The 27,670-nt window shown below is 41.8% G+C and overlaps 2 protein-coding genes across 2 annotated transcripts in view; one reads left to right on the top strand and one right to left on the bottom strand.

Annotated features, from left to right (window-relative positions):
* Positions 1-251: 251 nt before the first annotated feature.
* Positions 252-1,087, bottom strand: LOC125094206 (5E5 antigen-like). Its single transcript, XM_047719874.1, has 3 exons — positions 801-1,087; positions 516-752; positions 252-393 (listed from the first exon to the last, which is right to left on the bottom strand). Exons 1-3 carry the CDS (start codon positions 1,085-1,087, stop codon positions 252-254), a joined length of 666 nt encoding a protein of 221 aa, XP_047575830.1.
* The window catches only part of LOC125093919 (vesicle-associated membrane protein 714-like), a 30,192-nt gene continuing 3,272 nt past the window's right edge, over positions 751-27,670 (top strand). The window contains 8 exon segments of the mRNA XM_047719671.1: positions 751-1,166; positions 1,168-1,245; positions 1,349-1,409; positions 1,412-1,452; positions 4,266-4,336; positions 7,776-7,872; positions 9,336-9,437; positions 19,219-19,377. Of these exon segments, the coding sequence (XP_047575627.1) occupies positions 1,086-1,166; positions 1,168-1,245; positions 1,349-1,409; positions 1,412-1,452; positions 4,266-4,336; positions 7,776-7,872; positions 9,336-9,437; positions 19,219-19,377 (690 nt within the window). The 5' untranslated portion in view covers positions 751-1,085.

A 27,670-nucleotide genomic window follows, 5' to 3' on the forward strand; every position in this document is an offset into this window, starting at 1 on the left:
TCCGCTCACCCGCCGCACGCTAAGGGCCCCGCATGATTAATAAATCTGGCGACTGTCCCCGCGTTACAGACCAGAAAAGTGGGTCTCCGAGAGGCTAAGTCAGGACAAGGCGCGGAGTAGCCGGCAACGCCTGAGTTTAACCCAACTGTGTCCGACTTTTCTCTCTCATGACAGCTGATGGGACCGTGTCCTCGCCCGAAGCTCATATTTTAAAAATTCTTGTCAAGGAAGTGGAGATCCGGGACGACCAGTCATCCCGGCAGCACCGCCCGGTCTCCCACCCGCCGCACCACAGCTTCCCCCGCCGCGCTCGCCCGCGCGCAGTCCCCCACCCCACCCGCCGGCTCTCGGGCGCTGAGGGAAGCCGCGTCCTCCGCACAGGGGTTCCGGCCGCTCCAGGCAGCCGCAAACGGAGAGCTCGGCTCCGCGCCCCGGGGAGAGCTGGCGGCCCGCGCTCCGGTCCTGCGGCCCCGCGTACGCTCCCCTCGCAGCGCCCCTGAGGGCGGCGTCTGCACCCGCCGCGGGGCCCGCTTCCGGGAAGAAGCCCGCGGGGCCGGGCGCGGGCCGCGGTCTCAGCACCCGCACTGCGCGAGCTCGGCAGGCGCCGGCCCAATCCCGAGGAGTCTCCCTTCACGGCGAGCCTCCACCGCCCGCGTCCCGCCGCCCGCTCTGCCCCGCCGCCCGCCGCCGCTCGGAGGGTCTCTGCAGCCGGACCCCCGAGCCGCCTCCCGCGCGAGCAGCCGGCGGTCGCTCTTCACGACCGGCTCGCCGCACTGGGTTCGGCCCCGCTCTCCAAGTGCCCGAATTCGCGTCTCTTCTGAGGCCGGATCCAGCGCGCCTCACTTGGGCCTTCCGCTCGCGGAGGACCTCGAGGACCACCAGGAGGGAGAAGCGCCCGCCCACGCCGAGCCTGTGCTTCACCGAACCGCCGCCTCCCAACACCAGCTAGAGCCGAGGGCCGAGCACCCCGCCCCGCCTGCCGGTCTCCGCTCCTCGCGCCTGCGCAAGCACCGCCCCAGCCCCGCCCCGAGGACGGCCGGGCGGTTGGGGCGCGCCCCAGCCGTCCCTTCCCGGGCGCGCGCGCCATGACGATCACCTACAGCTGTGTCGCTAACGGCCGCGCGGTCCTCGCCGAGCTGGCCCTGACCGGCGGCTCCTATCAGGTACCCCCGTGTCCGGACCTCCGCCCCGGCGGCTCCCGCCTCTTGGAGGGAGGCGCCTGCCGGGCCCGCCCCTCACCACGCCGCGCGGCCGGGCGGCCCCTAGAGGGAGGTAGAGGCTACAGGCCCCGCCCCGCGCGACGCCGGCCTGTGGGAGCCGCGGGAGCCGGGAGTAGCGGATCCGCAAGGCGGGGCCGCACGTGCGCCGCCCAGCGGTCGGCGTGGGTGGTGCACGCGGCCCGCAGGCGGCGTGGCAGCCCCGCGCGGTTGCAGTTGCCGCGGCGCGTCAACAGTTCGTGTCCCCCGCGTCCGCAGGCAGTTGTGGGACGGCTGGTAGCTGCACAGTCCAGGGTAGAGCTGCGGAAGATGCGGCCCCGAGGAACAGGCGGGACCCGGAGTGGCGCCGTGATGAGCTCGCGGTCCCGTGAGGACCGAGGCCGGACGCAGCTGTCGTACGGCCTGAAAGCCCTGCTCGCGGCGGGGCGGGGCTGCGGCGGCGGCGGCGCTCGGACCCCGCACGGGTACTGGGGCGGCGGCTTAGCGGCCGCGTGAGGCAGGCCTGCCGGAGCCAGAGAGGGAAGCGGCGACTCCGTGCGCGTGGAACGGGGCGCTGCGTGCGGGGCCGCGGGAGCGTCAGGGCGGCGGGCGCAGGCTAGCGTGTGCGGCGGCGGAGGATGAGCTCGGGAAGGCCGAGACGCTGGCTCGGCGCGGGGCCCGGGGCGGCCGCAGGGTCGGAGCGTCTCTGGAGAACCTGCTCGGTTATGACGTGGGGGGCGGTCTGGAGGGGGAGAGCCGTTGGGACGGCGTCCTCACGGCCACCCAGCCGGGACCGCGTCCTCGCAGTGCTGGGGGAGATCTCGGGCCCGGGGAAGGCCGGCGGGGTCCGGAGGAGGAGGAGGGCGGATCCCGAAGAGACCGTGGAAGTCAGGGAGCTCGGTCAGGCCTAGGACGATTCTCGACGTGCTTTCAGTCTCCGTCCCCAGAGTCGCGGAGACACACCTCAGGACGGCGTGTCAGCTTCAGGTCCACAACGTGATGACTGTCCGAGTTTTTCCTCAGGCGGCGGGAAACGGGAAGGAAACCAGGTGGAGGAGCGAGGCGGTGAGGGAGGGGGTCAGGGGGTTCAAGGGGACAGAGGGCGCCGGGGACAGTTGAATTTTGCCGCCCGCTGAAGTGGCCAGTCTGTGTCTGTCCTCCACATCCGTCCCCGAAGGTTTAGGTCGCGCTCAGAGGGGCACGGCCGGCGGCTGAAGCCGGTAGAAGAGCGCAGAGAAGCCGGGAGTGAGGGGAGAAGAGGCCCAAGAAGCAGAGACTGTCAGGAGAGGACAGAGAGGGGCGACCTAGACCAGAGCCGCGGGTCCCGGACGCGCAGAGAAGAGAGTCCCGAGAATGTGTTCTGTGCTTTGTGCCCCGAAGCAGCTGAACAAGATCTAAAAGGTGCTCATTGGCTCCACGTTAGATGATCGCCCGAGGCGCCTGCGTGGCTCTGCCGCCGCCTCAGGTCAAGAGCTCAGGGTCGGGGGATCGAGCCCCGCGTCGGGCTCCCTGCTCAGTCTTGAGTCTGCTTCCTCCTCTCTCTCCCCCTGCTCCTGCTCTCTCTCGCTCATTCTCTCGCTCTCAAATAAAATAAATAAAAATCTTAAAAAAAAAAAAAAAGATGATCGGCGACTTGCAGGCAGCAGTTGGGAAGAAGCGGTGGAGGCCAAGCCGGATTGCTGGAGGCCAACTGCCTGGGAGACGAGGAAGGCAGGAGAGAGAAGTCAGACATTCCAGAAACGTAGACAGGGAGTGAGACAGGGTGAAAGCCGAGGCAGAGCCTCTCCAGGAAGGGGCCTGGTGTTTCAGAACAGGAAGGCGTCCTGCGCGTGCAGCGGCTGGGAAGCCTCTGACATCCAGCTCCGGTCCTGATCTTGCGGTTGTGGGATCGAGCCCTACCTCGGGCTCAGCTTCAGATTCTTTCTCCTCTCCCTCTGCCCCTCCCAGCTCATGTGCCTTTGCTTTCTGTCTCTCTGAGAAGGGGGGAGAGGGAGATCAAGGGGTTGTGAGAGCAAACCCCATGTGGGGCTCCCGGCTCAGTGCGGCGTCTGCCCGGGGTTCCCTCGCCCTGCTCTTGCACCCACCCTGAAGCACCTGTGCTTGTTCTCTCACTGTCTCAAACAATTCTTTAAAAAAAAAGAAAGAAAAGAAAAAAAGGAATGTGGCTATTCAGATCTTCCTAGGTAACCTTCAGGTTCCTTTCACACTTCTAAGGTAAATTAATAGGACTCCAGAAAACTAACCATATTTGAGATATTCTGGATAATCGTCAACACCTTGCACATTTCCCCCCAAAGAAGGAGCCTTACAAGAAACAGAAACAAGGGACCCCGACAATTATTTGTTTTATAGAAAGAAATCAGAGAATAATATTGAATAAAAATTTTTATCTTAAAATGAAGAGAGAAGAATGCTGAAGAAAAAGGAGGAAGGGAGGGAAGGGGAAGGGAATGCTCAGGTTATTCAGAGAAAGCTGAATACTTCTTTAAGATTCGTTTTTATTCTAGAGAGAGAGCATGTACACAGGGGAGGGACAAAGGGGGAAAGAAAATCTCAAGCAGACTCCCCGTTGAGCATGGAACCCCCACCCCACCCAACACAGAGCTCAATCTCATGACCCTGAGATCATGACCTGAGTCAAAATCAAAAGTTGGACACTTAACCCTGAGCCACCAGGCACCCCCAGGACTGAATACTTTTAATCCATGAACATTTTTAGGTATAGTTTCAGTGACTAGAGGTCACTGAAAAGATGTTTGATTAGATAGCACTACCCAGCCTTAAAGCACATGTCAGATGTGACTCAAGATTGATTCGTGTAACCTGTATTTGCACACATATAACTATACACACAACTATATGTATATTTGTGTAATTTTCATATTTTCCTTAAGATTCAAATGACTATTTCATAACTTGCTTCTTAACACACATTATGGCTAACCACCCATTAGTTCTCCTAGTGAACACTTTGTCTTTAATAAACCAATTAGACCATTGGTAAATTTAGAGAGAAGAATAAAGACACTACAGGGTTCCACAAAGTAAATGCTGATCATTTATTTTTAGGAAGCAGTGGCGACCGTGCTTAAACTAGTGCTTCTTAGAGCAGAGCCAAAGACCATGATGCAGATGGGAAGGTAAGGTCTATTCTCATAGAAGTCTGCTTGCTTTTTAACAATAGTAATGCCATTAGGGAAAATAAGGTCAGTTGCACATGCTCTTGAACCCTCAGAAAGGAGAACTGTATGTAAAAATGTAAGATCAAATGAGAGTGGTGAACACCAAATTCAAAATAGTGGTTACCTCTCCAAAGGGAAGGGAGAAAAAATGAAATGGGGGAAGGGTATCCATGGGACATGAATCGTATCTGTAACATTTTAAACAGATGGTGGGTCTAAAGTATTCTTGTTGTCTTATTTTTCAAACTTTTTTTTTTAAGATTTTATTTATTTGTCAGAGAGAGCGAGAGCGAGCACAGGCAGATAGAGTGGCAGGCAGAGGCAGAGGGAGAAGCAGGCTCCCTGCTGAGCAAGGAGCTCGATGTGGGACTCGATCCCAGGACTCTGGGATCATGACCTGAGCCGAAGGCAGCCGTTTAACCAACTGAGCCACCCAGGCGTCCCTCAAACTGTTTTTAATATACCCAAAATATTTCATTAATGAAAAAGGAAACTTCCACTTGAAAAATCTTTAATAAGACCACTCTAAGCTACACTTGGGACGTTACAAGGTATGGCCTAAACCAATCTTGACACCATTTTACTAGTAAAACAACAGGTGGGAAATAAGAGCATCTATTACTTCTGGACTCATTTTTTTTTTTTTAAGAGCAGGTTTGTTTTAACCTTTATGTTGTAAAATAGGACAAAATACAAAAACTCATCAAGCGAAAGTATAGCTTTATGAAGCTTTACAAGGGAATCTCCCCACCAACTACCACCTCAGCCAAAAATATGGACTAGTGCCAGCCATCCCCAAAACTCCCCACCATGTGCCCCATCCCATCCACAGCATTCTGACCCCCACAGCACTTATCTTGGGTCTTCATCACCTTATCACCTAAACATGCAACCTCAGGTACAAGAGCCTGATCCTGCCTAGTTTTTTTCTTTTGGTGTCTTTTAAATCTCTCTAATCTTTATTTTCCCGTCCCATCCCTCTCCTTTCCTTATAGTTTACCATTGAGGAACCTGCAGAGCATAGTTTCCCACTCTCTGGCTCTGCTAACTATATATCCAGGATGCAGTTGACCATGCTTCACACAGCAGGGTCCACAGGCTGGATCCCTTCTACAAGGCAACAGGTGTTTTTTTCCATCAGATGACACATCTGTCTACCTCTATCTCCTTCTGACATGCTAGCAGCCAGTGATATTCCTTGCCTGTACCCTAGAGCCATTTATTGATTGGGGAGCACAAAATGCTGACATTCTAGTTTTGTTCTCACTTATTAGCCCCCGTGATTTCCAGAGGAGATTCTTTTCTTGTCTACTAATTGCTTTCCTATATTGCGCATTCTAATTTGAATCTTTAGAAGATCTCTTCCTGAATTCCTAAGTCATATATCCTCCTGACTATTCTGTGTCTCTGTTGGATGTCTGATGGGCATCTCAAACTTATGTCCAAAACCAAGCCCCCGCTGCCCCCACTGCAGTCTTCCACATACTATTTTTCTAGTTCCTCAGGCCTGAAACTTTTGTGACCCTCGACTTCTGGCTCTTTGACATCCAAACCCAATCCATCAGCAAATCCTGTTGCCTTTCCCTTCCAAATATCCAGAATCTGACCGCCTCCAGCCCTACCATAGGAGCCACACCACCATCATCTCTCTGGGTTCCTCCATACAAAGTTAGGTTGTCATCATGGTTTTTTATTTTCAAGGATTTCTCTCTCAAACCTTGATTTAATAGCCTTTGTAATTAAGCAAAATATGCATGTGGTTCCAAAGTCAAACTGAAAAAAACAAGTTCTCTTTAAGAAGTCTAACTTAAGAAAGAAGAAGAAGGAGGAGAAGTGGGGGAGGAGAAGGGGGAGAAGTCTAATTTTCATTCCTTTCCTCTCCACATTGTTCTCCCTTCCCCCCTAGACAGGTAACCATTTTGACAAAGTTTTCAGTTTGTCATTTTCTTTTTTTCTTTTCTTTCCTTTTCTTTTCTTTCCTAGAAGAGACACATGCATATATGGCATTTCTCTTCCGGGAGCATATGAGAGTGATAGATAAATGGTACTACCTCATACCTTTGTTAATTACAGTGTATCCTGGACTTTGAGTATTCACGTTTTTTAACTTTTAAGATGGCTTCTGAATGTCACTCACTAATAACATACTAAGCATAAATTTAGGATATTTCTTCCCTCACATCCAATATCAACTTATTCAAATCACATATATAACTTTCAGAGAGATGATAGAATTAGCAACTCTTTTTCAAAAAAGACTCCTCCCAACTTAGAAATAAAAATATTTTCCAAGTGGAGATTATGTGTATCAATCAATATCATCATTAAAAATATTCGTAGCACATTATATTCATGATATGATATGAAGGATTTATATGGTAAGGGCGGGCACATACTTTAAATTTTCTGCCTCTGGGATTATCTTTTCTCCCTGTTTCTGAGATTCGTCATTTTTGTGTATATCCAATTTAACGTTTTTCCAGGTCTACTGCCTGCTAGCCATTTGGATGTAGAATGTTCAGAATGACAAGATTAAAAGTCTAGGCACCAAGCAACTATTTCTGTTGCCATATTTTTAAATTTTCTGGATTGTTGGGCAGTAAAAATGGAGGCACTTTCCAAGAGTCTTCTAGCTTCTTAATATGTGACTCTGAGAAGGCATAAAAGGTCAGGTAAGATACACTATCACAACTATAAGGAAGTTTAATTTCCCCCTCTCCAGTTCATCGTGTTCCTCAGAATATTTAGTATTGGTTGTTTATAACTTTTAAATTCTAATCTATCATAATAGAAAGCCAAGAAACTCCAAAATTAAATGTGTCTACCTAAAGATACAGGGAAAGTAAAAATCAGTGAACATAGCATTTTCTATTTGATGACAATCTCTTTTTTTTAATGACAATCTTTATTCAGTCTTAGAATGAGTGCTATCTATAAAAAGCCATCTTTTAAAGATTTTATTTATTTATTTGAGAGAGAGAGAGCACAAGCCCTGCCATTGGGGAGGGTCAGAGGCAGAGGGAGACACAGACTCTCCGCCGAGCAGGGGGCTGTATTGCAGGACCCCAGGATCATGACCTGAGTGGAGACAGATGTTTCACTAAGCCCCCCAAGTACCCCTACCAAGGCCATTTTAAATATAGATAGATAAATAAATGGATACAGTTTTCTCTTGATTGTATTTTATTTTATTGATGACATCCTAAATACATATTCTAATTTTATAGTTTTTATTTAACATAATTTAATCTTTCATATATATGAAAGATTGTCTAGTTCTCATTATAAAAAGTTATCTACAGAGCTTGTATACTACTGGGAGCTTGAAAATAGTATCTCTGTAAGGGTACTTAATTTCTTCAATGTTATCATGTAAATTAATGTATTCTTTTCAAAGCTTTGTCTACCATACTCTCTTTATTGATGGAATCACTTACCTATGTGCTACAGACAATGCCTTGGATACCATAACGCCATCTGCATTTCTTAAAAACGTAAGTAATTTCTTATACTACTTTAAGGACTTTCTCAGTGATTGAAATTATGAGGTCTCTGTTTTATAGTGTGCTAGTAAGAGTGTCAATAACTAAAAGCAGATCATTTGTCTATAAAGCAGAGCTATTAATGACCTTCAGAGATTTCTTACCCTTACCCTTCATCTGCCCTGTTTCCACACTTCTCCCAACCCTAAAACAAGGTCTGCAAAGACTGCCCACACAGATCCATTAGACTCTCTCTTTGTATTTATCTTGTTCTTTCAAACTAAGAGAGAAATTAAACTTTACTAATATTTATTTTACCATTTCAATAGCATATGTATTTAATTTACAAATAGGGGTGCCTGGGTGGCTCAGTCGGTTAAGCATCCAGCTCTTGATTTTGGTTCAGCTCATGATCTCAGGGTTATGGGATCAAGCCCCACATCAGACTCCCTTGCTCCGTGGGGAGTCTTCTTGGGGTTCTCTCTCTGTCCCTCCCCCTCAATCATGCATGCTCTCTCTAAAATAAGTAAATAGATCTTTCCTAAAATAAAAAATAAGTAAAAAACATTAATGGAAAAAATCAGTCAGCAATACTACAGTGACTAACAGATATTCTCCAGTCAAATTCATGAAACATGCATATATTTAATTAGTGTACTGTCTTGCTTTAACACAACTCAAACTGTAACCACATATAGAATCAAGGATTATAAGGACTAATTCTGAAATTCTCTCTTCAGATACACTTGAATAATGGTTAGAGTGTAGATGCTAACCACTGTTAGCGATTTAAGTGACTATTTAAAATTATCCTAATTTTCCTCCCTCTCTGCTATTGTGACAAAACATTTGAACTTTACCACCTTCCTAAAACCAGGTACCAAATTGATAACCACATACATTTTACCACCATTGCTGGGGAATACAACACTGAGTACGACCAATTGCAAGAATTCCTTCTTGAGACCTTGAAGTATCCTATGACAACCATAAGTGTTTGGAAACAGAAAAAAAAAAAAAAAACATAAGGGTTTGAAAGATAGTACCATGATATTCTGCTGGGATTGTTTCTTCATCGTTGAATGGCTTTGGAGTGGGGGAGGAGGAAGGCAAAACGAAAAACACTTACTTAGAAAACAAAATGGACTCCTTCTTTGTGTACCAGAGGTGAGCACTTGCTCTTGCTTTTGAGTCCACAGGCATACCAAAGACTCAGAGTGGTATTTGCAGCCCCACTGCCTGAGCTTGTGATCTGTGCGAGAGCCACAGAGAAGACCGGGCAAGCACAGGTTTCGTACATACAGCATCTTCGATTGGAAAGGACACCCTGCCACCAAAAAGCTAGAAATGGTGTGGCAATAGAATATTCTTTTATTTCACATTTCTGCCAGACTCTGCTTCAAATAAACATTTGCTCTGTGATTCGCCAGTTGAAATTATCTATATAGGTTAAATATTTCCATTAATGTCCCCAGGTTAGTGAAACTTTTCTGAGAAATCCTTTGATGTCACAAGAACATTTTTCTCCTTCAAATGCAGTTGCTGCAGATTTTCAACAAGTATTAGGAAAGTATATGGTATGTAACCTCCAACTGTACTCCTTTTTTTTTTTAAGATTTTATTTATTTATTTGGCAGAAATCACAAGTAGGCAGAGGGGCAGCCAGAGAGAGGGGGAAGCAGGCTCCCTGCTGTGCAGAGAGCCTGATGCAGGGCTTGATCCCAGGACCCTGTTATCATGACCTGAGCCGAAGGCAGAGGCTTAACCCACTGAGCCACCCAGGCGCCCCTCCAACTGTACTCCTCAACATTGTATGAAAGCTGACGGAACAGTTTGGAATTAGGAGATAAGAGCTGTAAAGATGAGTGAGAATTGAGAATTTATATCTTTATGTAATGATAAAGAATGACATCCTTGATATATGGATAAGTGGATAAAGCAAGAGAGAGAAAGTTTGTATGGTATACTATTATTTGTTTACCATTTTTATTTGCAACCATTTGAGAAAGAGAGAATAAATACAAATATGTGTTTTTGTTTGCTTATAGTGGAAAAAAGGGATGACAGCAAGAAAAGGATAAACCACAAACATTTTAATCTTTGCCTATTTAGGGATAGGGGACAAGAAACTGGAAGGCCTAGAAACTAGGCCTCCCCGAATGAAACTTGTTTTGGAGATTTGACTTTGGAATGGAACCATGTAAATATTTTACATAATTATTAAATACTAAGTATTTAAATAGTTGTCCTCAGAGTGAAATAAGACAGTCACCAAAGAACAAATACTGTGTGATTCCACTTATATGAAATACCTAAAGTAGTCAGATTTATAGAGACGAAAAGTAGAATGGTTGTTGACAGAGCCTGGGAGAAAAGGATGAGGAGGAATTAGTGTTTAATGGGTACAGAGTTGGGAATGAGTTTAATGGGTTCAGTTTGGGAAGATGGAAAATCTTCTAGAGTTGGTGGGGGTGGGGTGGTAACTGTACATCAATGTGAATATACTCAACGCCACTGAGCTAGATAGTTAAAAATCATTATAATTATAAACTTTGTTATGTATATCTTACCATAATAATTTTTTTAATTTTAAAGTGATCCTGAAAACTCAAAAGCAAAAAAAACAAACAAACAAGAACCTAATTGTGTATTGAGCTGATGGCTTGAAAGACAGTGAAAATTTATTTCAAGTGACTTTAAAACACTATAATTGGATTGTGTATTCCTAGTGAGATTATACCCTAATGATAGAAGAACTAAAAATAAATCTTAAAGTATTTATTTTCAAGTACCACATTATTAGTGATAACATTGGTGTTGCTATTCTAAAATTGGTTTATATCGATATATTACTTTGAGTAATCATGTTAATGTCATTAGGAATCAAGATTTTCAGCAAGAGTTGCAAATATAAAGTCAAAGAATTAAGTGGAACCTTATAATCCTAAATTTTAATTGAAAATTAAATATTTTTTAAAAGAAAATCAAATTGTGAAAATTTTTAATTGAAAATTAAATACTGAATTTTTTTTCTTTTTTTTTTAAAGATTTTATTTTTAAGTAATCTCTACACCCAATGTGGGGCTCAGACCCATGACCCCTAAGATCAAGAGTTACATCCTCTACCAACTAAGCCAGACAGGCACCCCAAGAATTTTTTCATTGAAAATATATCTCATGATATATTTTCTCAAAAAAAGTATTTCCTAGCCTATCTACTGCAAAACATTAGAAATAACAAGCAACCCAGGAGCAATGTGCCCCCTTAGCATCTAGATTATAGTCTCTAAATACCATTTTACACTAGAGGAACCAGGCCTGACTGCAGATATGAGGGAGGAAATATGTAAGCCAGAAGTACTTTGTCATACCAGAAACAAGGAAGCTACCAAAGTTCACTCTGCTCATTTCAAAGGCTTTAGGAACCAACTTAAAAAGGCTAACACTGGTCAGTGATGGAATAACTTGAACATCGTAAAGAATAGTAACTGCAGTGGGTTGTAACACATCAAATGTCTTAAATTCCATGAGTTCTAGATACTATCAAAGATGAAATAATTCCTCACCAGTCAACTCTGGAAGATACTAAGGATCTATCTTATCACTCTAGAAACCAATAAATAAAAGACTCAATCTGTTCTGACTTTCCTATTTGAACTGTACCTCAAAGAAAACAAGTAGTTGGTAGTGAAAAGGTTTTTTTGGTCTTTATAGACGTATTCCAGCTAATAAACAAAGAAGAGGTGATAAATTTCACTATTTTATAATCGCTGATGAAATCATGGACCTGAGCAGTCATCATCAATGACTAAAAATATTAGGTGAAAAGCTGATGAAGAACTTCATAACAGATGAAATAGCTAAAGACACCCAAACCCACTGATTATTCCGAGGGTCACAATAAGGGAGATGATCGATCTTTAGTTATGTTTCCTACTAGTTATACAATGAGTAGTATACAGCACACGTCTGAAGTATGCTTGCCCAAAACATCAAACCTGAATATGACCAAGCCTTTATACCCAACTACCAGTTTACAGGAAATAGATCAGGGACCACATTAAATGATACCACATCAAAGCAATCAGCAAAATCCAGAATATGAGAAAATCTACAAGACAAAGAATCCAATTTCAACAAATAAATTGCAACAGTGAAAAAGCTAAGGAGAACTCATAGATTAAAAGAGACACATATCCACTAAATGTGGACTTTGGATTCTGGATCAACAAAACAAATGTTAAAAAAAAAAAACTAAAAACTATGATTTGTTTTTATAAATTTGTACCCAAACTGGATGTTTGATGATATTAAGGAATTTTTATAGATGTGATAATGATGTTGTGGTTTTATTTTTAAGAAAAATGAGGTCATTCTTTGCAGATGATATGATACCATATGTGGAAAACCCAAAAGACTCCACTCCAAAACTGCTAGAACTTGTACAGGAATTCAGTAAAGTGTCAGGATATAAAATCAATGCACAGAAATCAGTTGCATTTCTCTACACCAACAACAAGACAGAAGAAAGAGAAATTAAGGAGTCCATCCCATTTACAATTGCACCCAAAACTACAAGATACCTAGGAATAAACCTAACCAAAGAGACTAAGAATCTATACACAGAAAACTATAAAGTACTCATGAAAGAAATTGAGGAAGACACAAAGAAATGGAAAAATGTTCCATGCTCCTGGATTGGAAGAATAAATATTGTGAAAATGTCTATGCCACCTAAAGCAATCTACACATTTAATGCAATTCCTATCAAAGTACCATCCATTTTTTTCAAAGAAATGGAACAAATAATCCTAAAATTTATATGGAACCAGAAAAGACCTCGAATAGCCAAAGCAATATTGAAAAAGAAAGCCAAAGTTGGCATCACAATTCCAGACTTCAAGCTCTATTACAAAGCTGTCATCATCAAGACAGCATGGTACTGGCACAAAAACAGACACATAGATCAATGGAACAGAATAGAGAGCCCAGAAATAGACCTTCAACTCTATGGTCAACTCATCTTCGACAAAGCAGGAAAGAATGTCCAATGGAAAAAAGACAGCCTCTTCAATAAATGGTGTTGGGAAAATTGGACAGCCACATGCAGAAAAATGAAATTGGATCACTTCCTTATACCACACACGAAAATAGACTCAAAATGGATGAAGGATCTCAATGTGAGAAAGGAATCCATCAAAATCCTCGAGGAGAACACAGGCAGCAACCTCTTTGACCTCAGCCGCAGCAACATCTTCCTAGGAACATCACCAAAGGCAAGGGAAGCAAGGGCAAAAAATGAACTATTGGGATTTTATCAAGATCAAAAGCTTTTGCACAGCAAAGGAAACAGTTAACAAAACCAAAAGACAACTGACAGAATGGGAGAAGATATTTGCAAATGACATATCAGATAAAGGGCTAGTGTCCAAAATCTATAAAGAACTTAGCAAACTCAACACCCAAAGAACAAAGAATCCAATCAAAAAATGGGCAGAGGACATGAACAGACATTTCTGCAAAGAAGACATCCAGATGGCCAACAGACACATGAAAAAGTGCTCCACATCACTCGGCATCAGGGAAATACAAATCAAAACCACAATGAGATATCACCTCACACCAGTCAGAATGGCTAAAATTAACAAGTCAGGAAATGACAGATGCTGGCGAGGATGCAGAGAAAGGGGAACCCTCCTACACTGTTGGTGGGAATGCAAGCTGGTGCAACCACTCTGGAAAACAGCATGGAGGTTCCTCAAAATGTTGAAAATAGAACTACCCTATGACCCAGCAATTGCACTGCTGGGTATTTACCCTAATGATACAAATGTAGTGATCCGAAGGGGCACGTGCACCCGAATGTTTATAGCAGCAATGTCTACAATAGCCAAACTATGGAAAGAACCTAGATGTTCACCAACAGATGAATGGATAAAGAAGATGTGGTATATATACACAATGGAATACTATGCAGCCATCAAAAGAAATGAAATCTTGCCATTTGCGACGGCATGGATGGAACTAGAGGGTATCATGCTTAGCGAAATAAGTCAATCGGAGAAAGACAACTATCATATGATCTCCCTGATATGAGGGATAGGAGATGCAACATGGGGGGTTGAGGGGGTAGGAGAAGAGTAAATGAAACAAGATGGAATTGGGAGGGAGACAAACCATAAGTGACTCTTAATCTCACAAAACAATCTGAGGGTTGATGGGGGGAGGGGGGTTGGGGGGGGTGGGGTTATGGATATTGGGGAGGGTATGTGCTATGGTGAGTGCTGTGAAGTGTGTAAACCTGGCAATTCGCAGACCTGTACCCCTGGGGATAAAAATATATGTTTATAAAAAATAAAATTAAAAAAAAAAAAAGAAAAATGAGGTCATATCTTTTAGATATGTAAACTGAGGTGTTTACAGATTAAAATAATATACTGTCTGGGATTTGCTTTGAAATAATACATTTGGGGAAGGGGGAATCAGTAGTAGTACAGATGAAACAAGATTGACTGTGTTGATATTAGGTGATGGGTACATAGAGATTGATTATACTGTTCACTCTGCATTTGTGTTTGTTTGAAATTTTCCATAATAAAATATTCTAAGTATACCTTTTTAGTATATATTATATTATATTATATTATATTATATTATATTATATTCTCTTACAAATCAGCAGCCTAAAACAGCACACACTTACCATCTGATAGTTCATGTGGGTCAGGAATCCAGACCTCACATAACAGGTTCTCCTCTCAGGGTCTCCCAAAGCTGTGGTGAGTGTCATCGGACAAGCTGTACTCTCATCTGGGAGCTTGAGAAGATTCGGCTTCCAGGCTCATTTAGAGCCTGTTGCAGGATTCATTTCCTTAAAGGATGCAGCTTTTTGCTGACTGTTGGCCAGGGGACACTCTCAGGTCCTAGAGACTGATAATAGTTCCTTGCCGCTTTGCCAGTCTCAATATGGCTGCTTCCTTCTCAAAGGCACCAGAGGAGTCTCCCTAAACCAGTTTACTAAATTTTATATGTGACATAGTCACAGGAGTGACACCCCATCATCTTTGCTATTAGTTAGAAACAAGTCATACTTGTGGGGGGAGGTTTCAAGAATGTGATGCATTGGGTTTCCCATAGGCTGTGTCCACCACAATGCCTGAAAAATAACTAAGGATAGATGCTTTTATAGTAAATTCATAAATTTTCTTATGAAGAATTCTACAGATTCAACACAGACAAAATATATTGACATAGCTCCCTGAAAACTAGTTACCATATGAAAATATGCACATTTCGAGCAGTTAACACACCTGACATCAAAGAAATTTCTGTTTAACATTTATAAACTAAGGTAAGCATTAAATCTGTAGAAAATTTTATAAAAGTTGTTGAATTTCTAAAAAAAAAAAAGTTGTTGAGTTTCTTACACAGTAGTTAACAAAATAAAAATAGTTTGGAGAAATTTAAATATGTGTGTGTGTATGTGTGTGTAGAAGCTGAATGCCAATGAATGGACTATGAATACATTATCTTAACAAAATTTAAATGATTCCCTCAGGTTAAAAAAAATGAAGCATTTTTTATAAGGAGAGAAAGAAAAGGAACAAAAAGAAAAAAGACAAACCATTCACCTGAACTTGATTATATCTGCAAAGACATTATTTCCTGGGAAGGTCACATTCCTAGCCAACTGGTGTTGGGAATTGCACATATCTTCAGGCGAGGGACACAATTCAACTAGCAACCTCTTCTTTCTACACTTACCTAGCGAGCCCCTCACAGACCATCACCTGTAAATTGCATGCTCCAGTAACCAGCAAGATCCGAGTTCTGTTTAAGGTGGATTTGAGGGGCTCCTGTGTGGCTCAGGTCATGATCTCAGAGTCCTGGGATCGAACTCCGAGTCAGTCTCCCTGCTCAGTGGAGTCTGCTTCTCCCTCTCCTTTTGCCCCTCTCCCTGCTCATGCTCGCTCGCTCTGTCTCTCTCACCCTCTCTCAAATAAAATCTTTTTTAAAAGGTGAATTTGATAACTTGCCAAAGAGCAGAGGTTTTTAATATTTTTTAGTTTAAAAATAAGGCTTATTAATAAAGTAAAATAACACAAAATATATAAGGCAAAATATGAATGTCTCCTACAATCTCAATCAAATCCCCTGAAGTGAGCATTCTTGACAGCCTAATGTGTAACCTTCCAGAATTATTTATATATAAATATGCATATAGATAAATATATAATAAATGTATGAGAATATACATTTTATATGCATATGATTATAATATATGTAGCATAAGTTTATACATAACTTTTAAATTCACAAAACTGAGGTCATTAATGCAGTGGGTTAAAGGCTTAATCTCTGGAGCTTGACTGTCCTTGTTTGACTGCATAACAATTTGGATACCTCATTACTTTCAGTCTCAGTTTTTTTTTTTTTTAATTTTAATTTTTTAAATTTTAGTTTTTTTAATTTTTTTTTTATTTTAAGTGCACTCCACAACCAATGCAGGACTTGAACTCAAGACCCTGAGATCAAGAGTCAAGCACTCTAGCAACTGCACCAGTCAGGCACCCCTCGGTTTTCTTCTTTAGAAAATAAAAGATGACAAAAATACTACTTTATCAGGTGGTTTGGGAATTAAGTGAGTTAATATGTGTGAAGTGGTTAAGACAGTACCTAGCACATATTAAGTGCCCAATAAGCTATGATTTGATGTTGTTCTGCAGCTACGGCTTACTTTTTTAATATAACACTCTTGTAGAGATCATTTTTGTTAATTGGATAAAATGGAAGATATAAAGAGGAACAAAGGACAAGAACAATGGAAGGAAAACAGTAACAAATATGGTAAATATTAGTCCAACTATATCAATAATCACGTTAAAAATTAATGGTCTAAAAAATAATGGTCTACATACAGTTCATTATTGCTCTTAACTGGGGACACAAATTATCAGGTTAGATCAAAAAACTGTCAAGAGAATGAGAAGACAAGCCACAGACTGGAAAAAAAATATTTACAAAAGACACATCTGATAAAACTACAGACTGGGAGAAAATATTTACAAAAGATACATCTGTTATCCAAAATACTTAAAGAACTCTGAAAACTCAATAATTAGATGATAAACAAGCTGATAAAAAAATGGGCCAAGGGGAACACCTGGCTGGCTCAGTCGGTAGAGCATATGACTTCTTTTTTTTTTTTTAAAGATTTTATTTATTTATTTGACAGAGAGAGATCACAAGTAGGCAGAGAGGCAGGCAGAGAGAGAGAGAAGCAGGCTCCCCGCAGAGCAGAGAACCCGATGCGGGGCTCGATCCCAGGACCCCGAGACCATGACCTGAGCCGAAGGCAGAGGCTTTAACCCACTGAGCCACCCAGGCGCCCCGAGCACATGACTTCTTGATCTTGAGGTTGTGGGTTTGAGCTGGATGTTGGATGCAGAGGTTACTTTAAAAAATGAAGTCTTGGGGCGCCTGGGTGCTCAGTGGGTTAAGCCTCTGCCTTTGGCTCAGGTCGTGATCTCAGGGTCCTGGGATCGAGCCCCACATCAGGCTCTCTGCTCAATGGGGAGCCTGCTTCCTCCTCTCTCTGCCTGTCTCTCTGCCTACTTGTGATCTCTTTGTCAAATAAATAAAATCTTTTAAAAAGTAAAAAAATTAAATAATAAAGTCTTTAAAAATAAATGGGCCACTGAGCTGAATAGATGCCTCCAAAGAAGATGTACAGGCGGCAGATAAACATGAAAAGATGGTCACATCCTGCATCATTAGGGGATCGCAAATCGAAGCAACGGTGAGATAGCCTACACACATACAGAAAGGCCGAAATTCACCCTGGGCCAGAACCTGATGCTGACTGGGAGCTCATACTCGCTGCTTGTGGGATGCAAAATGGAACAGTCACTGTGGAAGACAGTTTGGCAGTTTCTTAGAAAACTAAACACACTTACCATGCGCTCCAGCAGTTGCAACCCTGCTATTCACACGAAAGCTTGCATGCACGTGTTAGAGCAGCTTTACTGATAATTGCCAAGACACGGAAGAGCCAAGACTGTCCTTCCGTAGGTGAATAGGTAAACTATGGTACATCCAGACAACTGACTGTTATTCAACACTAAAAAGAAACAAGCGAGGAAGTCATGAAGAGATATGGGGGAATCTTCAGTGCATATTAATAAGTGAAAAAAGCCAATATGAAAAGTCTACTTGGTTCCAACTATGTGACATTCTGGAAAAGACAAAGCTGTGGTGACAGGAAAAAGACCAATTGTTGCTAGGGCTTAGGGAGAAGGGAGGCGTGAACCAGTGCAGCACATTATTTTTAGAGCAGAAAAAAGGTAAGGTCACATCAGTTTAAACAATCTACAAAGGAGAATCAATAAAGTAAATCATTGGGGTGCCTGGGTGGCTCAGAGGGTTGAGGCTCTGCCTTCAGTTCGGGTCATGATCTCAGGGTCCTGGGATCGAGCCCCACATCGGGCTCCCTGCTTGACAGGAAGCCTGCTTCCCCCTCTCTCTCTGCCTGCCTCTCTGCCTACTTGTGATCTCTGTCTGTGACAAATAAATAAAATCTTTTTTTAAAAGTAAATCATTGGGGCGCCTGGGTGGCTCAGTGGGTTAAAGCCTCTGCCTTCAGCTCAGGTCATGATCCCAGGGTCCTGGGAACGAGCCCCACATCGGGCTCTCTGCTCAGCAGGGAGCCTGCTTCCTCCTCTCTCTGCCTGTCTCTCTGCCTGCTTGTAATCTCTGTCTGTCAAATAAATAAATAAAATCTTAAAAAAAAAAAAAGTAAATCATTGTCTAATAGGTCAGTGAAACTGTTCTGTGTGATACTGTAATGGAGAGCACCTGTCATTACACATTTGTCCACACAAGGGAATGTACAGCGCCAGCAGTGAACGGTGATGTAAACCATGGACTTTGGGTGATGAGAAGACATCAGCGGAGGCTCATCCATAGCAGCAAATGCACCGCTGTAGTGTGGGATGTTCATAGGGAGCTGGGGGCAGGGGCTGGAGGGGACAAGAATAGGTATGGACTCTGCTTTCCACTCAATTTTACTGTGACCCTAAAACATCTTTCTAAAACACTATATAAATATATAAATAAATAACTTTAAAAAAAAAAAGGCTTCCTCCACTGATTGTATACATTGAAATATTGATCTACCGTCCAACCCCCAGACCCTTTTCTCAGCAAGATTAAGGTGGGACAATCTGAAGCTTGGTTGATTCCTTATGCTGAAAAGCAAGTGAAATATACTTTTGACACTTTTGTTCAATTTGTACAACATATTGTAATAGATTTCAATTGTAGAAAATAATATTTGTATTATCTTTCACTTCTGTGTAGATGAAATACAATAAAAATCAAGACGATACCCCGATATCTACACTGAGGAGTCAAGTAACTGATGTAAAAAATATTATGTCCCAAAATATTGATGAAATTTTGGAAAGCGAAAACAGATTGAGTATCTTCACTGATAGAACCGATGATCTCCAGACAACTGTAAGTGGTGCCACCTGTCTTGGTATCTCAGTGGTGCTCAAAACGGCCAAATGCATGTACATACCAGGGATACTGTGGGATCATCCTATGTTGCCGAATTATGGCTTTGTCAAAAAATTATTGGAATGCAACTAAAATTTCTTTAATTATAAAACAATGAAAATTAAAAGCCCATTAAAATAGTAGGTAGTTATCGGCATAACAGATACATTTCCTTTTTTTTTTAAGATTTTATTTATTTATTTGACAGAGATCACAAGTAGGCAAAGAGTCAGGCAGAGAGAGAGGAGGAAGCAGTCTCCCCACTGAGCAGAGAGCCCGATGTGGGGCTCAATCCCAGGACCCTGAGATCATGACCCGAACCAAAGGCAGAGGCTTTAACCCACTGAGCCACCCAGCTGCCCCAGCAGATGCATTTCTTACATTAAGAAGTACACAGGTTAGTCAATAAATTGCAAGGGAAGTAGAATTTACCAAAAAATGGGTTGAGGAGGTGTATCAATTGCAGTGTGTGGTCCTTATTTGGAATTTGACTCAAACTATAAAAATGAAAATTTGCAACTTCATGAGATAATTAGATATTTGAACTCTGACCTGATATTAGATAACATTAAGGAGTATCATTAATTCTTAAGTGTGATAATGATACTGTGCTTTAAAGAGTCCTTATTAAAGAAACATATTAAAATATCTCGAGTGAATTTATGTAATGTCTGAGATTAGCTTCAGAATAGTCAGGAGTAGAATGGGGTATAAAGAAACAAAATTGTCCATAAATGGGTGACTGTTAAAATTGGATGTTGAAGGTGCCTGGGTGGCTCAGTCGGTTGAGTGTCTGACTTGGGATCAGGTCATGATCCTGGGGTCCTGGGATTGAGCCCCAAGTCAGGCTCCCTGCTCAGGGGGAAGTCTGCTTCCCCCTCTCCCTCAGCACCCCTCCCCAGCTCATGCTCTCTTTCAAATAAATAAATAAAACCTTTAAAAAAAAAAAAAACCTGGGGCACCTGGGTGGCTCAGTGGGTTAAAGCCTCTGCCTTCAGCTCAGGTCATGATTCCAGGGTCCTGGGATCGAGCCCCACATCGGGCCCTTTGCTCAGCGGGGAGCCTGCTTCCTCCTCTCTCTCTGCCTGCCTCTCTGCCTACTTGTAATCTCTGTCTGTCAAATAAATAAATAAAATCTTAAAAAAAAATTTAAAAAAAAACCTGGATGTCAAGTATATAGGGTTCATTATGCCATTCTGTCAGCTTTTGCATATGTTCAAAATTCTCTATTAGCAAATACTTTTTTTTTAAGATTTTATTTATTTATTTGACAGAGAGAGATCACAAGTAGACAGAGAGGCAGGCAGAGAGAGAGAGAGAGAGGGAAGTAGACTCCCCGCCGAGCAGAGAGCCCGATGCAGGACTCGATCCCAGGACCCTGAGATCACGACCTGAGCCGAAGGCAGCGGCTTAACCCACTGAGCCACCCAGGCGCCCCTTAGCAAATACTTTTAAGGCAATCAGTAAGAGTTGAATACCTTAGAGCATTTTAAAATTTAATTTTACAGATCTTTTCGAGAAACACAGCCACCATGTAAAACAAAATATACACATACTTTATACTCACCAAGTCCTATCAATTCTACCTCCTAAATCTTTTTTGTTCTTGGTCTCATTTTTTCACTTTTAGAAACAACTTATTAAGATATTATTTACATAAAATAATATTCACCCACTTTAATCAGAGTTTGATGAACTGTGGTACTTGTGTACAATTGTGTAACCACAGTCAAGTTATAGAATAGCTCTTTCATCTTAAAATCTTCCTTACTGGGGCGCCTGGGTGGCTCAGTGGGTTAAAGCCTCTGCCTTCGGCTCAGGTCATGAACTCAAGGTCCTGGGATCGAGCCCCACATCGGGTTCTCTGCTCAACGAGGAGCCTGCTTACCCCTCTTTCTCTGCCTGCCTCTGCCTACTTGTGATCTCTGTCAAATAAATAAATAAAATTAAAAAAAAATAAAATCTTAAAAAAAAAAATCTTCCTTACTGTCCTTTGCAGTTGACCCTCCCCGATCCCTGACCCCAGCCTACCACTGATCTCCTTTCTGTCGCTATAGTGTTGTCTTTTCTAGAATTTCATATAAATAAAATTATAAAATACACGTTGTGCTTGGTTTCTTGACTTACTAATAGCTTTCTGATATTCATGTTTGTGTGTGTTAATATATTATTCCTTTTCATTGCTGGATAATAACCCACAGAATGGCTAAATTCCACTTTCTGCCCATCCCAGTGCCACTCACTGTGTCACTCCATGCACTATTATTTCTTGTCTAACTATTGTCTTCCCTCTATTTAATCATTCTCCCTATTTTTATTTTTTTAATTTTTAAAAAAGATTTTATTTATTTATTTATTTGACAGACAGAGATCACAACTAGGCAGAGAGGCAGGCAGAGAGAGAGAGGGAAGCAGGCTCCCTGCTGAGCAGAGAGCGGGACGTGGGGCTCGATCCCATGACTCGAGCCGAAGGCAGAGGCCTTAACCCACTGAGCCACCCAGGTGCCCCTCGTTCTCCCTATTTTTAGTTCAATTCTATTCCAGTCATTCTCCACAGTGAAACTAGATTATTCTTTAAAAATGCAAGTATCAGGGCGCCTGGGTGGCTCAGTGGGTTAAAGCCTCTGCCTTCAGCTCAGGTCATGATCCCAGGGTCCTGGGATCGAGCCCCACATCGGGCTCTCTGCGCGGCAGGGAGCCCGCTTCCTCCTCTCTCTCTCTCTGCCTGCCTCGCTGCCTACCTGTGATCTCTGTCAAATTTTAAAAAAAAATCTTTATTAAAAAAAAATGCAAGTATCATGGTTTCCTTTCCTAAACAACAGTTTTTTATTTTGGCATAGTTCCAATACTTTGTTTGCTTTGGATTCCTTGTCTAAGGAGACATATCCATAAATAGGTTGTTAAAGCTAATATCCAAGAAATTATTGCTTATGGTTGTTGTTGTTGTTGTTAGGAGTTTTATGGTTTCAGGTCTCCCATTTAGGTCTTTAATCCATTTTGAGTGTGTGGTGTAAGACAGTGGTTCAGTTTCATTCTTTTGAATATAGTCCAAAATGAATAAGGGAATAAAAATATGTTAAAAAAAAAAAAACTCCTTTTCCTAAAAGTTTTAAATCCTGCTTCTTAAACATGGATTTTTTTTTAATTTTATTGATTTATTTGAGAGAGACAGAGATAGCAACAGAAATGCCGAGAGAGAGCAGGCAGAAGCAGGCTCTGCACTGAGCCGGGAGCAAGACTCAGGGCTTGATCCCAGGACCCTGGAATCATGACCTGAGCTGAAGGCAGATGCTTAACTGACTGAGCCACCCAGGTGCCCCTTAAACATGGATCTTTAAAATATCTGGAATTTTATTTTTGCACATAGTGAGATAGTAATCAAAATTTTATTATTTTCTGTTGGAAAAACCAGTTTGCCCAAACACCATTTATTGACTAGCTCAGCCATTCCTCCTTGGTTTGTAATGCCGACCCTATCATATATCATGTTTTCATCCTTCTAATTTATATATAAGTATTCTACTGGTCTATTTCTTTATCCTTGGACCAGTACTATACTGTTTTAGTTACTATGGTTTTATACTATGGTTTTTATAAGTTTTATAAGAAGCCTTAATATCTTACAGGGCAAGTTACTTTCTACTTTAGGAAAATTGTGTGGGCAAGTCTTATTCTTTCAGCAAAGTTTAGAACCTACATCTCAGGTTACACACACACAAATTGTTGCGGTGTTAGTTGGAATTACGTTAATATGGGGAGGATTGACATCTTTAAAATATTGTTGTCCCACCTCTGAACATGCTACATGTCTTCATTTTTCTAGATCTCTTTCAAAAGCTTTTTTTGATTAATAGAAACATAATCAACTTTTACATTCTGCCTTTGAATCCTAAATCTTAGTGAAATTTTTCATGATAGTATTGTTTATCTATGGATTTTTTTGCATTTTCTACATTGAAATTTTATCATATATAAATAATGACTGTATTTTTTCATCCTTTCCAATATATATTTCTTTTTTTTTAAGATTTTAAGTAATTTCTATACGCAACACAGCCCTCGAACTCACAACCCCAAGTTCAACGGTCATATGCCTTATCCACTGAGCCAGCTAGATTCCACTTATTTACTTACTTACTTATTATTTTGCTTGTCTTACTATGTTAGCTAGCAATGCCAGGAAAATGATGAATAGAAATGGTGATACCTGAAATACTTGTTTTGTTCTCAATTTAAAATGATTATAACGCTTCCCAATGAAGTATTACATTTACATTCAGAGTTTGATATTTTGTAACAAGTTATACAACTTCTTCCCTATTCCTCATATGCCAAGAAATTTTATCATGAAAGCAGGTTGAATTGTATCAAATGCTATTTTTACATTGAGATGATTTTTCTTCTTAAACTTGTTAATATGATACATTGCACATTAAACGTGTGTGTTGGATTCAGTTTTATAATTTTACCTTTGTGGCCTCAAAAGACTGACTCTCTCAGTGTATAAAAGCTGTATACTATATGCCATGTGAGGCTGCATTCTTATATAATTTTTATAATATATCTTGTGCCTATGGTTGGTTTAATTTCCTCCTTCCTAAACTCTTAATTTTTTAATCAAGGTTTTTTTTTTTTGGTCTTTTCAAAGGAACAGATTTTGGTTTATTTTTAATTCTGTTCGAAACTTGATTTCTAATCTTTTTGCTTCTAGTTCTTTCCAATGCCTGTAGCCACATGTAAGGTTCTTTTCTGGACAATATTCTGAAACCTGGTTATTTCTTTGCTTCTGAGCCCTAATGCCTCCCTCTCAATTTAAAGACAAGTACCTTGAGGCCATAAGGCTTGGGTAGGTACCTTATTATACCCTTAATCTTATCTCTACTGCAGGGCAGAATCTTTTTTTTTTTTTTTTTTCAAAATTTTTTATTCTTTGTGAGAGAGACAGTGAGCGAGACGGAGAAGGAGCTAGGGGAGGAGCAGAGGGAGAATCAGACTCCTTGCTGACACGGGGCTCAACCCCAGGACTCCAGGATCATGACCTGAGCTAAAGGCAGATGCTTAACCGACTGAGCCACACAGGCGCCCCAGAATCTTTTTTTTTCTAATTGAGGTAAAATTAGTATTTTAAAGTATATAATTCAGTGGCGTTTAATACATTCGTAAAGTGTATACCCAACATCTTACTAGTTCCAAAACATTTTCATCCCCCAAAACGAAGCCTCATACCCATTCATCAGTTATTCCCCTGCACCTAGGAACCACTAATTTGCTTTCTGTCTCTACGGATTTACCTATTCTGGCTATCTCATAGTAAACAAAATCATACGATCTATTGTGTGTCTGGCTTCTTTCATTTAGCGTGTTCTCAAGCTTCATCCATGTTACAGCATGCACCAGTAATCCATTCCTTTCTGTGGCTGAGTAATATTCCATTGTACGGATACGTCTCTACGTGTTTATCCAGTTGTCGTCAGTTGGTGAGCATTTGGGTTGTTTCTGCCTTTGGGCTATTGTAATACTGCCCCAAACATTCATATATAAACTTCTGTTTGAAAACTTTTCAATTCCTCTGTGTGTATACATAGGAGTGGAATTGCTAGGTCATATGGTAATTCTGTGTTAACTTTTTGAGGTGACTTCCAAACTATTTTCCACAGTGGTTGAACCTAGTAGTGTAAGAGGGTACCCCAAAGTACCCACCAGTAGTTAAGAGGGTTCCAATTTCTCCACATCCTCTCCTACAATTTTTTTTTAAATTATAGCCATCCTACTGGGTATGAACTAGCATCTCATTTTTTTAATTAGCATCTCATTTTGATTTCCATTTCCTCAGTGACTAATGATGTTGAGCATCTTTTCACACGCTTATTGGCCATTTATAGATCTTCTTTGAAGAAAGTCTATTCAAGTCTTTGCCCAATTTTGAATAGGTTTGTGGTTGTTATTGAGGAGGGGCAGAATCTTAAGGGGCATTTGTCATTAACCACCTTTTCAATCTTATTTCCTACTGTTTGGACCAAAAAAACATCAGCTTATCCAGTGTTTCAGTGTTCCACATTTCGGCACCCTCTCTATTCCTTTTTCATTTCTTCTTGCAAATCGGTCATTTGGTATCTTGATAAATGCAGTCAGAAACGAGAACTCACACCACTACCATTCTGTTTTCCAACAGTTTCTTCCAAAATGAGACTCAATGGGCAATTTGTTCACCTTCCAAGTTGTCATAGGAGATACAAAACCATCAGATATTTTATTCTGAAGAGCATAGGTCTTTATCTTTCCAGCCCCAAATAGCAGTTTCTTCACAGTTTACCAACCCTGGTTAAACCAGTGCCACATGTTTCAGATTCTTGTAATAACATCTCATCCGACCAACTGAAATATTAGAGAAACACTAGCTGTACCAACATACATCAGTTTTCAGTGTTTTAACTAAATAGGTTTACTTCTTGGTTGTATAACAGTCTAAGACAGGTTTTTGGTGGGCATACTTTCACATGGTAATCCAGGAACCCAAGCTTTTCCCATTTTGTGACTCTGCCGTTGCCTTGGAGCTCGGCGTCTTTCAGTTTCCGGTAGCAGATGGTTAACCAGGAGCGGAGGGAGCACATTCACTTACGTTCACTTCAGCCCCAAAGTGAGACCCATCACTTCTACCCACAACCTATTGGCAAGAATTAGTCTGATAGTTTGCCTCAGTGCAAGAGGCAGAGAGGGACACAGCATAGGGTGGGGTGAGGAGCCTGAGAAATGTGGCCTGTCATCAGAGTGACAGTTGCCAGCAACAATTCCACATGACGGAAGGGGGAGTCAAGTCTTCTGTGGATAGTTGGCTGTCTTTGTCCCACCTGCCGTAAAGGAAAGTCTAAAGGAAGTTTTTTGGTAGTTGGAAAATTACCTCAGAGAAAAAGTCCTAGTTTCAGCAAAAAATTAAAGAGCGGAGAAAGCGGTAACGGTTTAGGTAAGAGTAAATGACCATTGACTGCAGTACAAGTGGTGAGAAGTGCTTGGGTTCTGGATATACTTTGAAGATGCCACAAATTGGAACTGCGGACAGACTGAATGTGGGTGAGAAAGAGCTGAGGAGGAGTCCCAAGTTTTGAGCATAGTTAACAGGAAGGAGGAGAATTCGGTATAGTTCCATTGCCTCACGTAAGCCCAGAGTTTAGCCTGCTGTACTGATCAACAGTGAAACCCCAAGCCCCGGATGACAGAAGCCACATCCTCACCCTCCCAAATACAGAGGAGCTGCACCATAAGTGCAATTTTTCACTGCTCTTCTAGGTTCCTGCAACAGGCCTTACTTTCTTCCAAATTCAGCTATGAATTTCAGTTTGCTTGTTATTTCATCTAGCACTTTGAGTAGCAATAGTGGCAGGAGGGTTGAGGGGTTAGCTAATCCACCATATCGCTAGATCTTTTAATTTCTCATTAAATTATGTCCTTTTTTAAAAAGATTTTACTTATTCATTTGAGAGAGACAGAGCACAAGCAGGGGGAGAGACAGTGTGAGAGGGAGAAGCAGACACCCCCCAAGAAGAGAGCCCAACTGGGGGCTCAATCCCAGGACCCTGAGATTATGATCTGAGCCGAGGCAGACGCGCAACCATGGGAGCCCCAGATTACATGTCTTTCTTATCGGGAAAGTGGCAACATCTAAACACTATGAAAATATGGCCCCCCCAAAAAATTTTAAGGATTTTATTTCACCCTACGGCCTTACCTTCCAAACAAATTTCACTTTTATGCATGCCTGATTACATGAAAAAAAATTACTTTCTCTTTGAAGCCAACTGAATAGAAGTAGCTCAATAAAATATTTGACTAAAGTATTTTAGTTTTTCTCACAATATTTTCACACAGCACATAATCATTCTCACTAAAACCTCTATTTTAACAAAATTGGTTCTCTTTTCTCTTGATCTTTAAGACTCTACTGCATGTTCTTAGGAAACAGATTTGGCTTTTTAATAAAAACTAGGCCCATAAGCTTTCTCTCAGTCAGTCTATAGGTAAATACGGGTCATGAATTATAATTTGGCAGATTAAACAGGTACATTTATTTTGGTATACTCTCAAAACTCTAATAAATTGATAGGTAAAGCAATAATTAGGGATTTTAATGTATAAAACAATGTATAAAATGTATAATGTGTAATAATAATACATGTATAATGTATAAAAAGCAAGAGAAAGATGCCTGGGGAGCTCAGTCAATTAAGCTTCTCTTTGATTTCGGCTCAGGTTATGG

This window comes from Lutra lutra, chromosome 2 (assembly GCF_902655055.1).
Source record: "Lutra lutra chromosome 2, mLutLut1.2, whole genome shotgun sequence".
NCBI classification, from domain to species: Eukaryota; Metazoa; Chordata; class Mammalia; order Carnivora; family Mustelidae; genus Lutra; species Lutra lutra.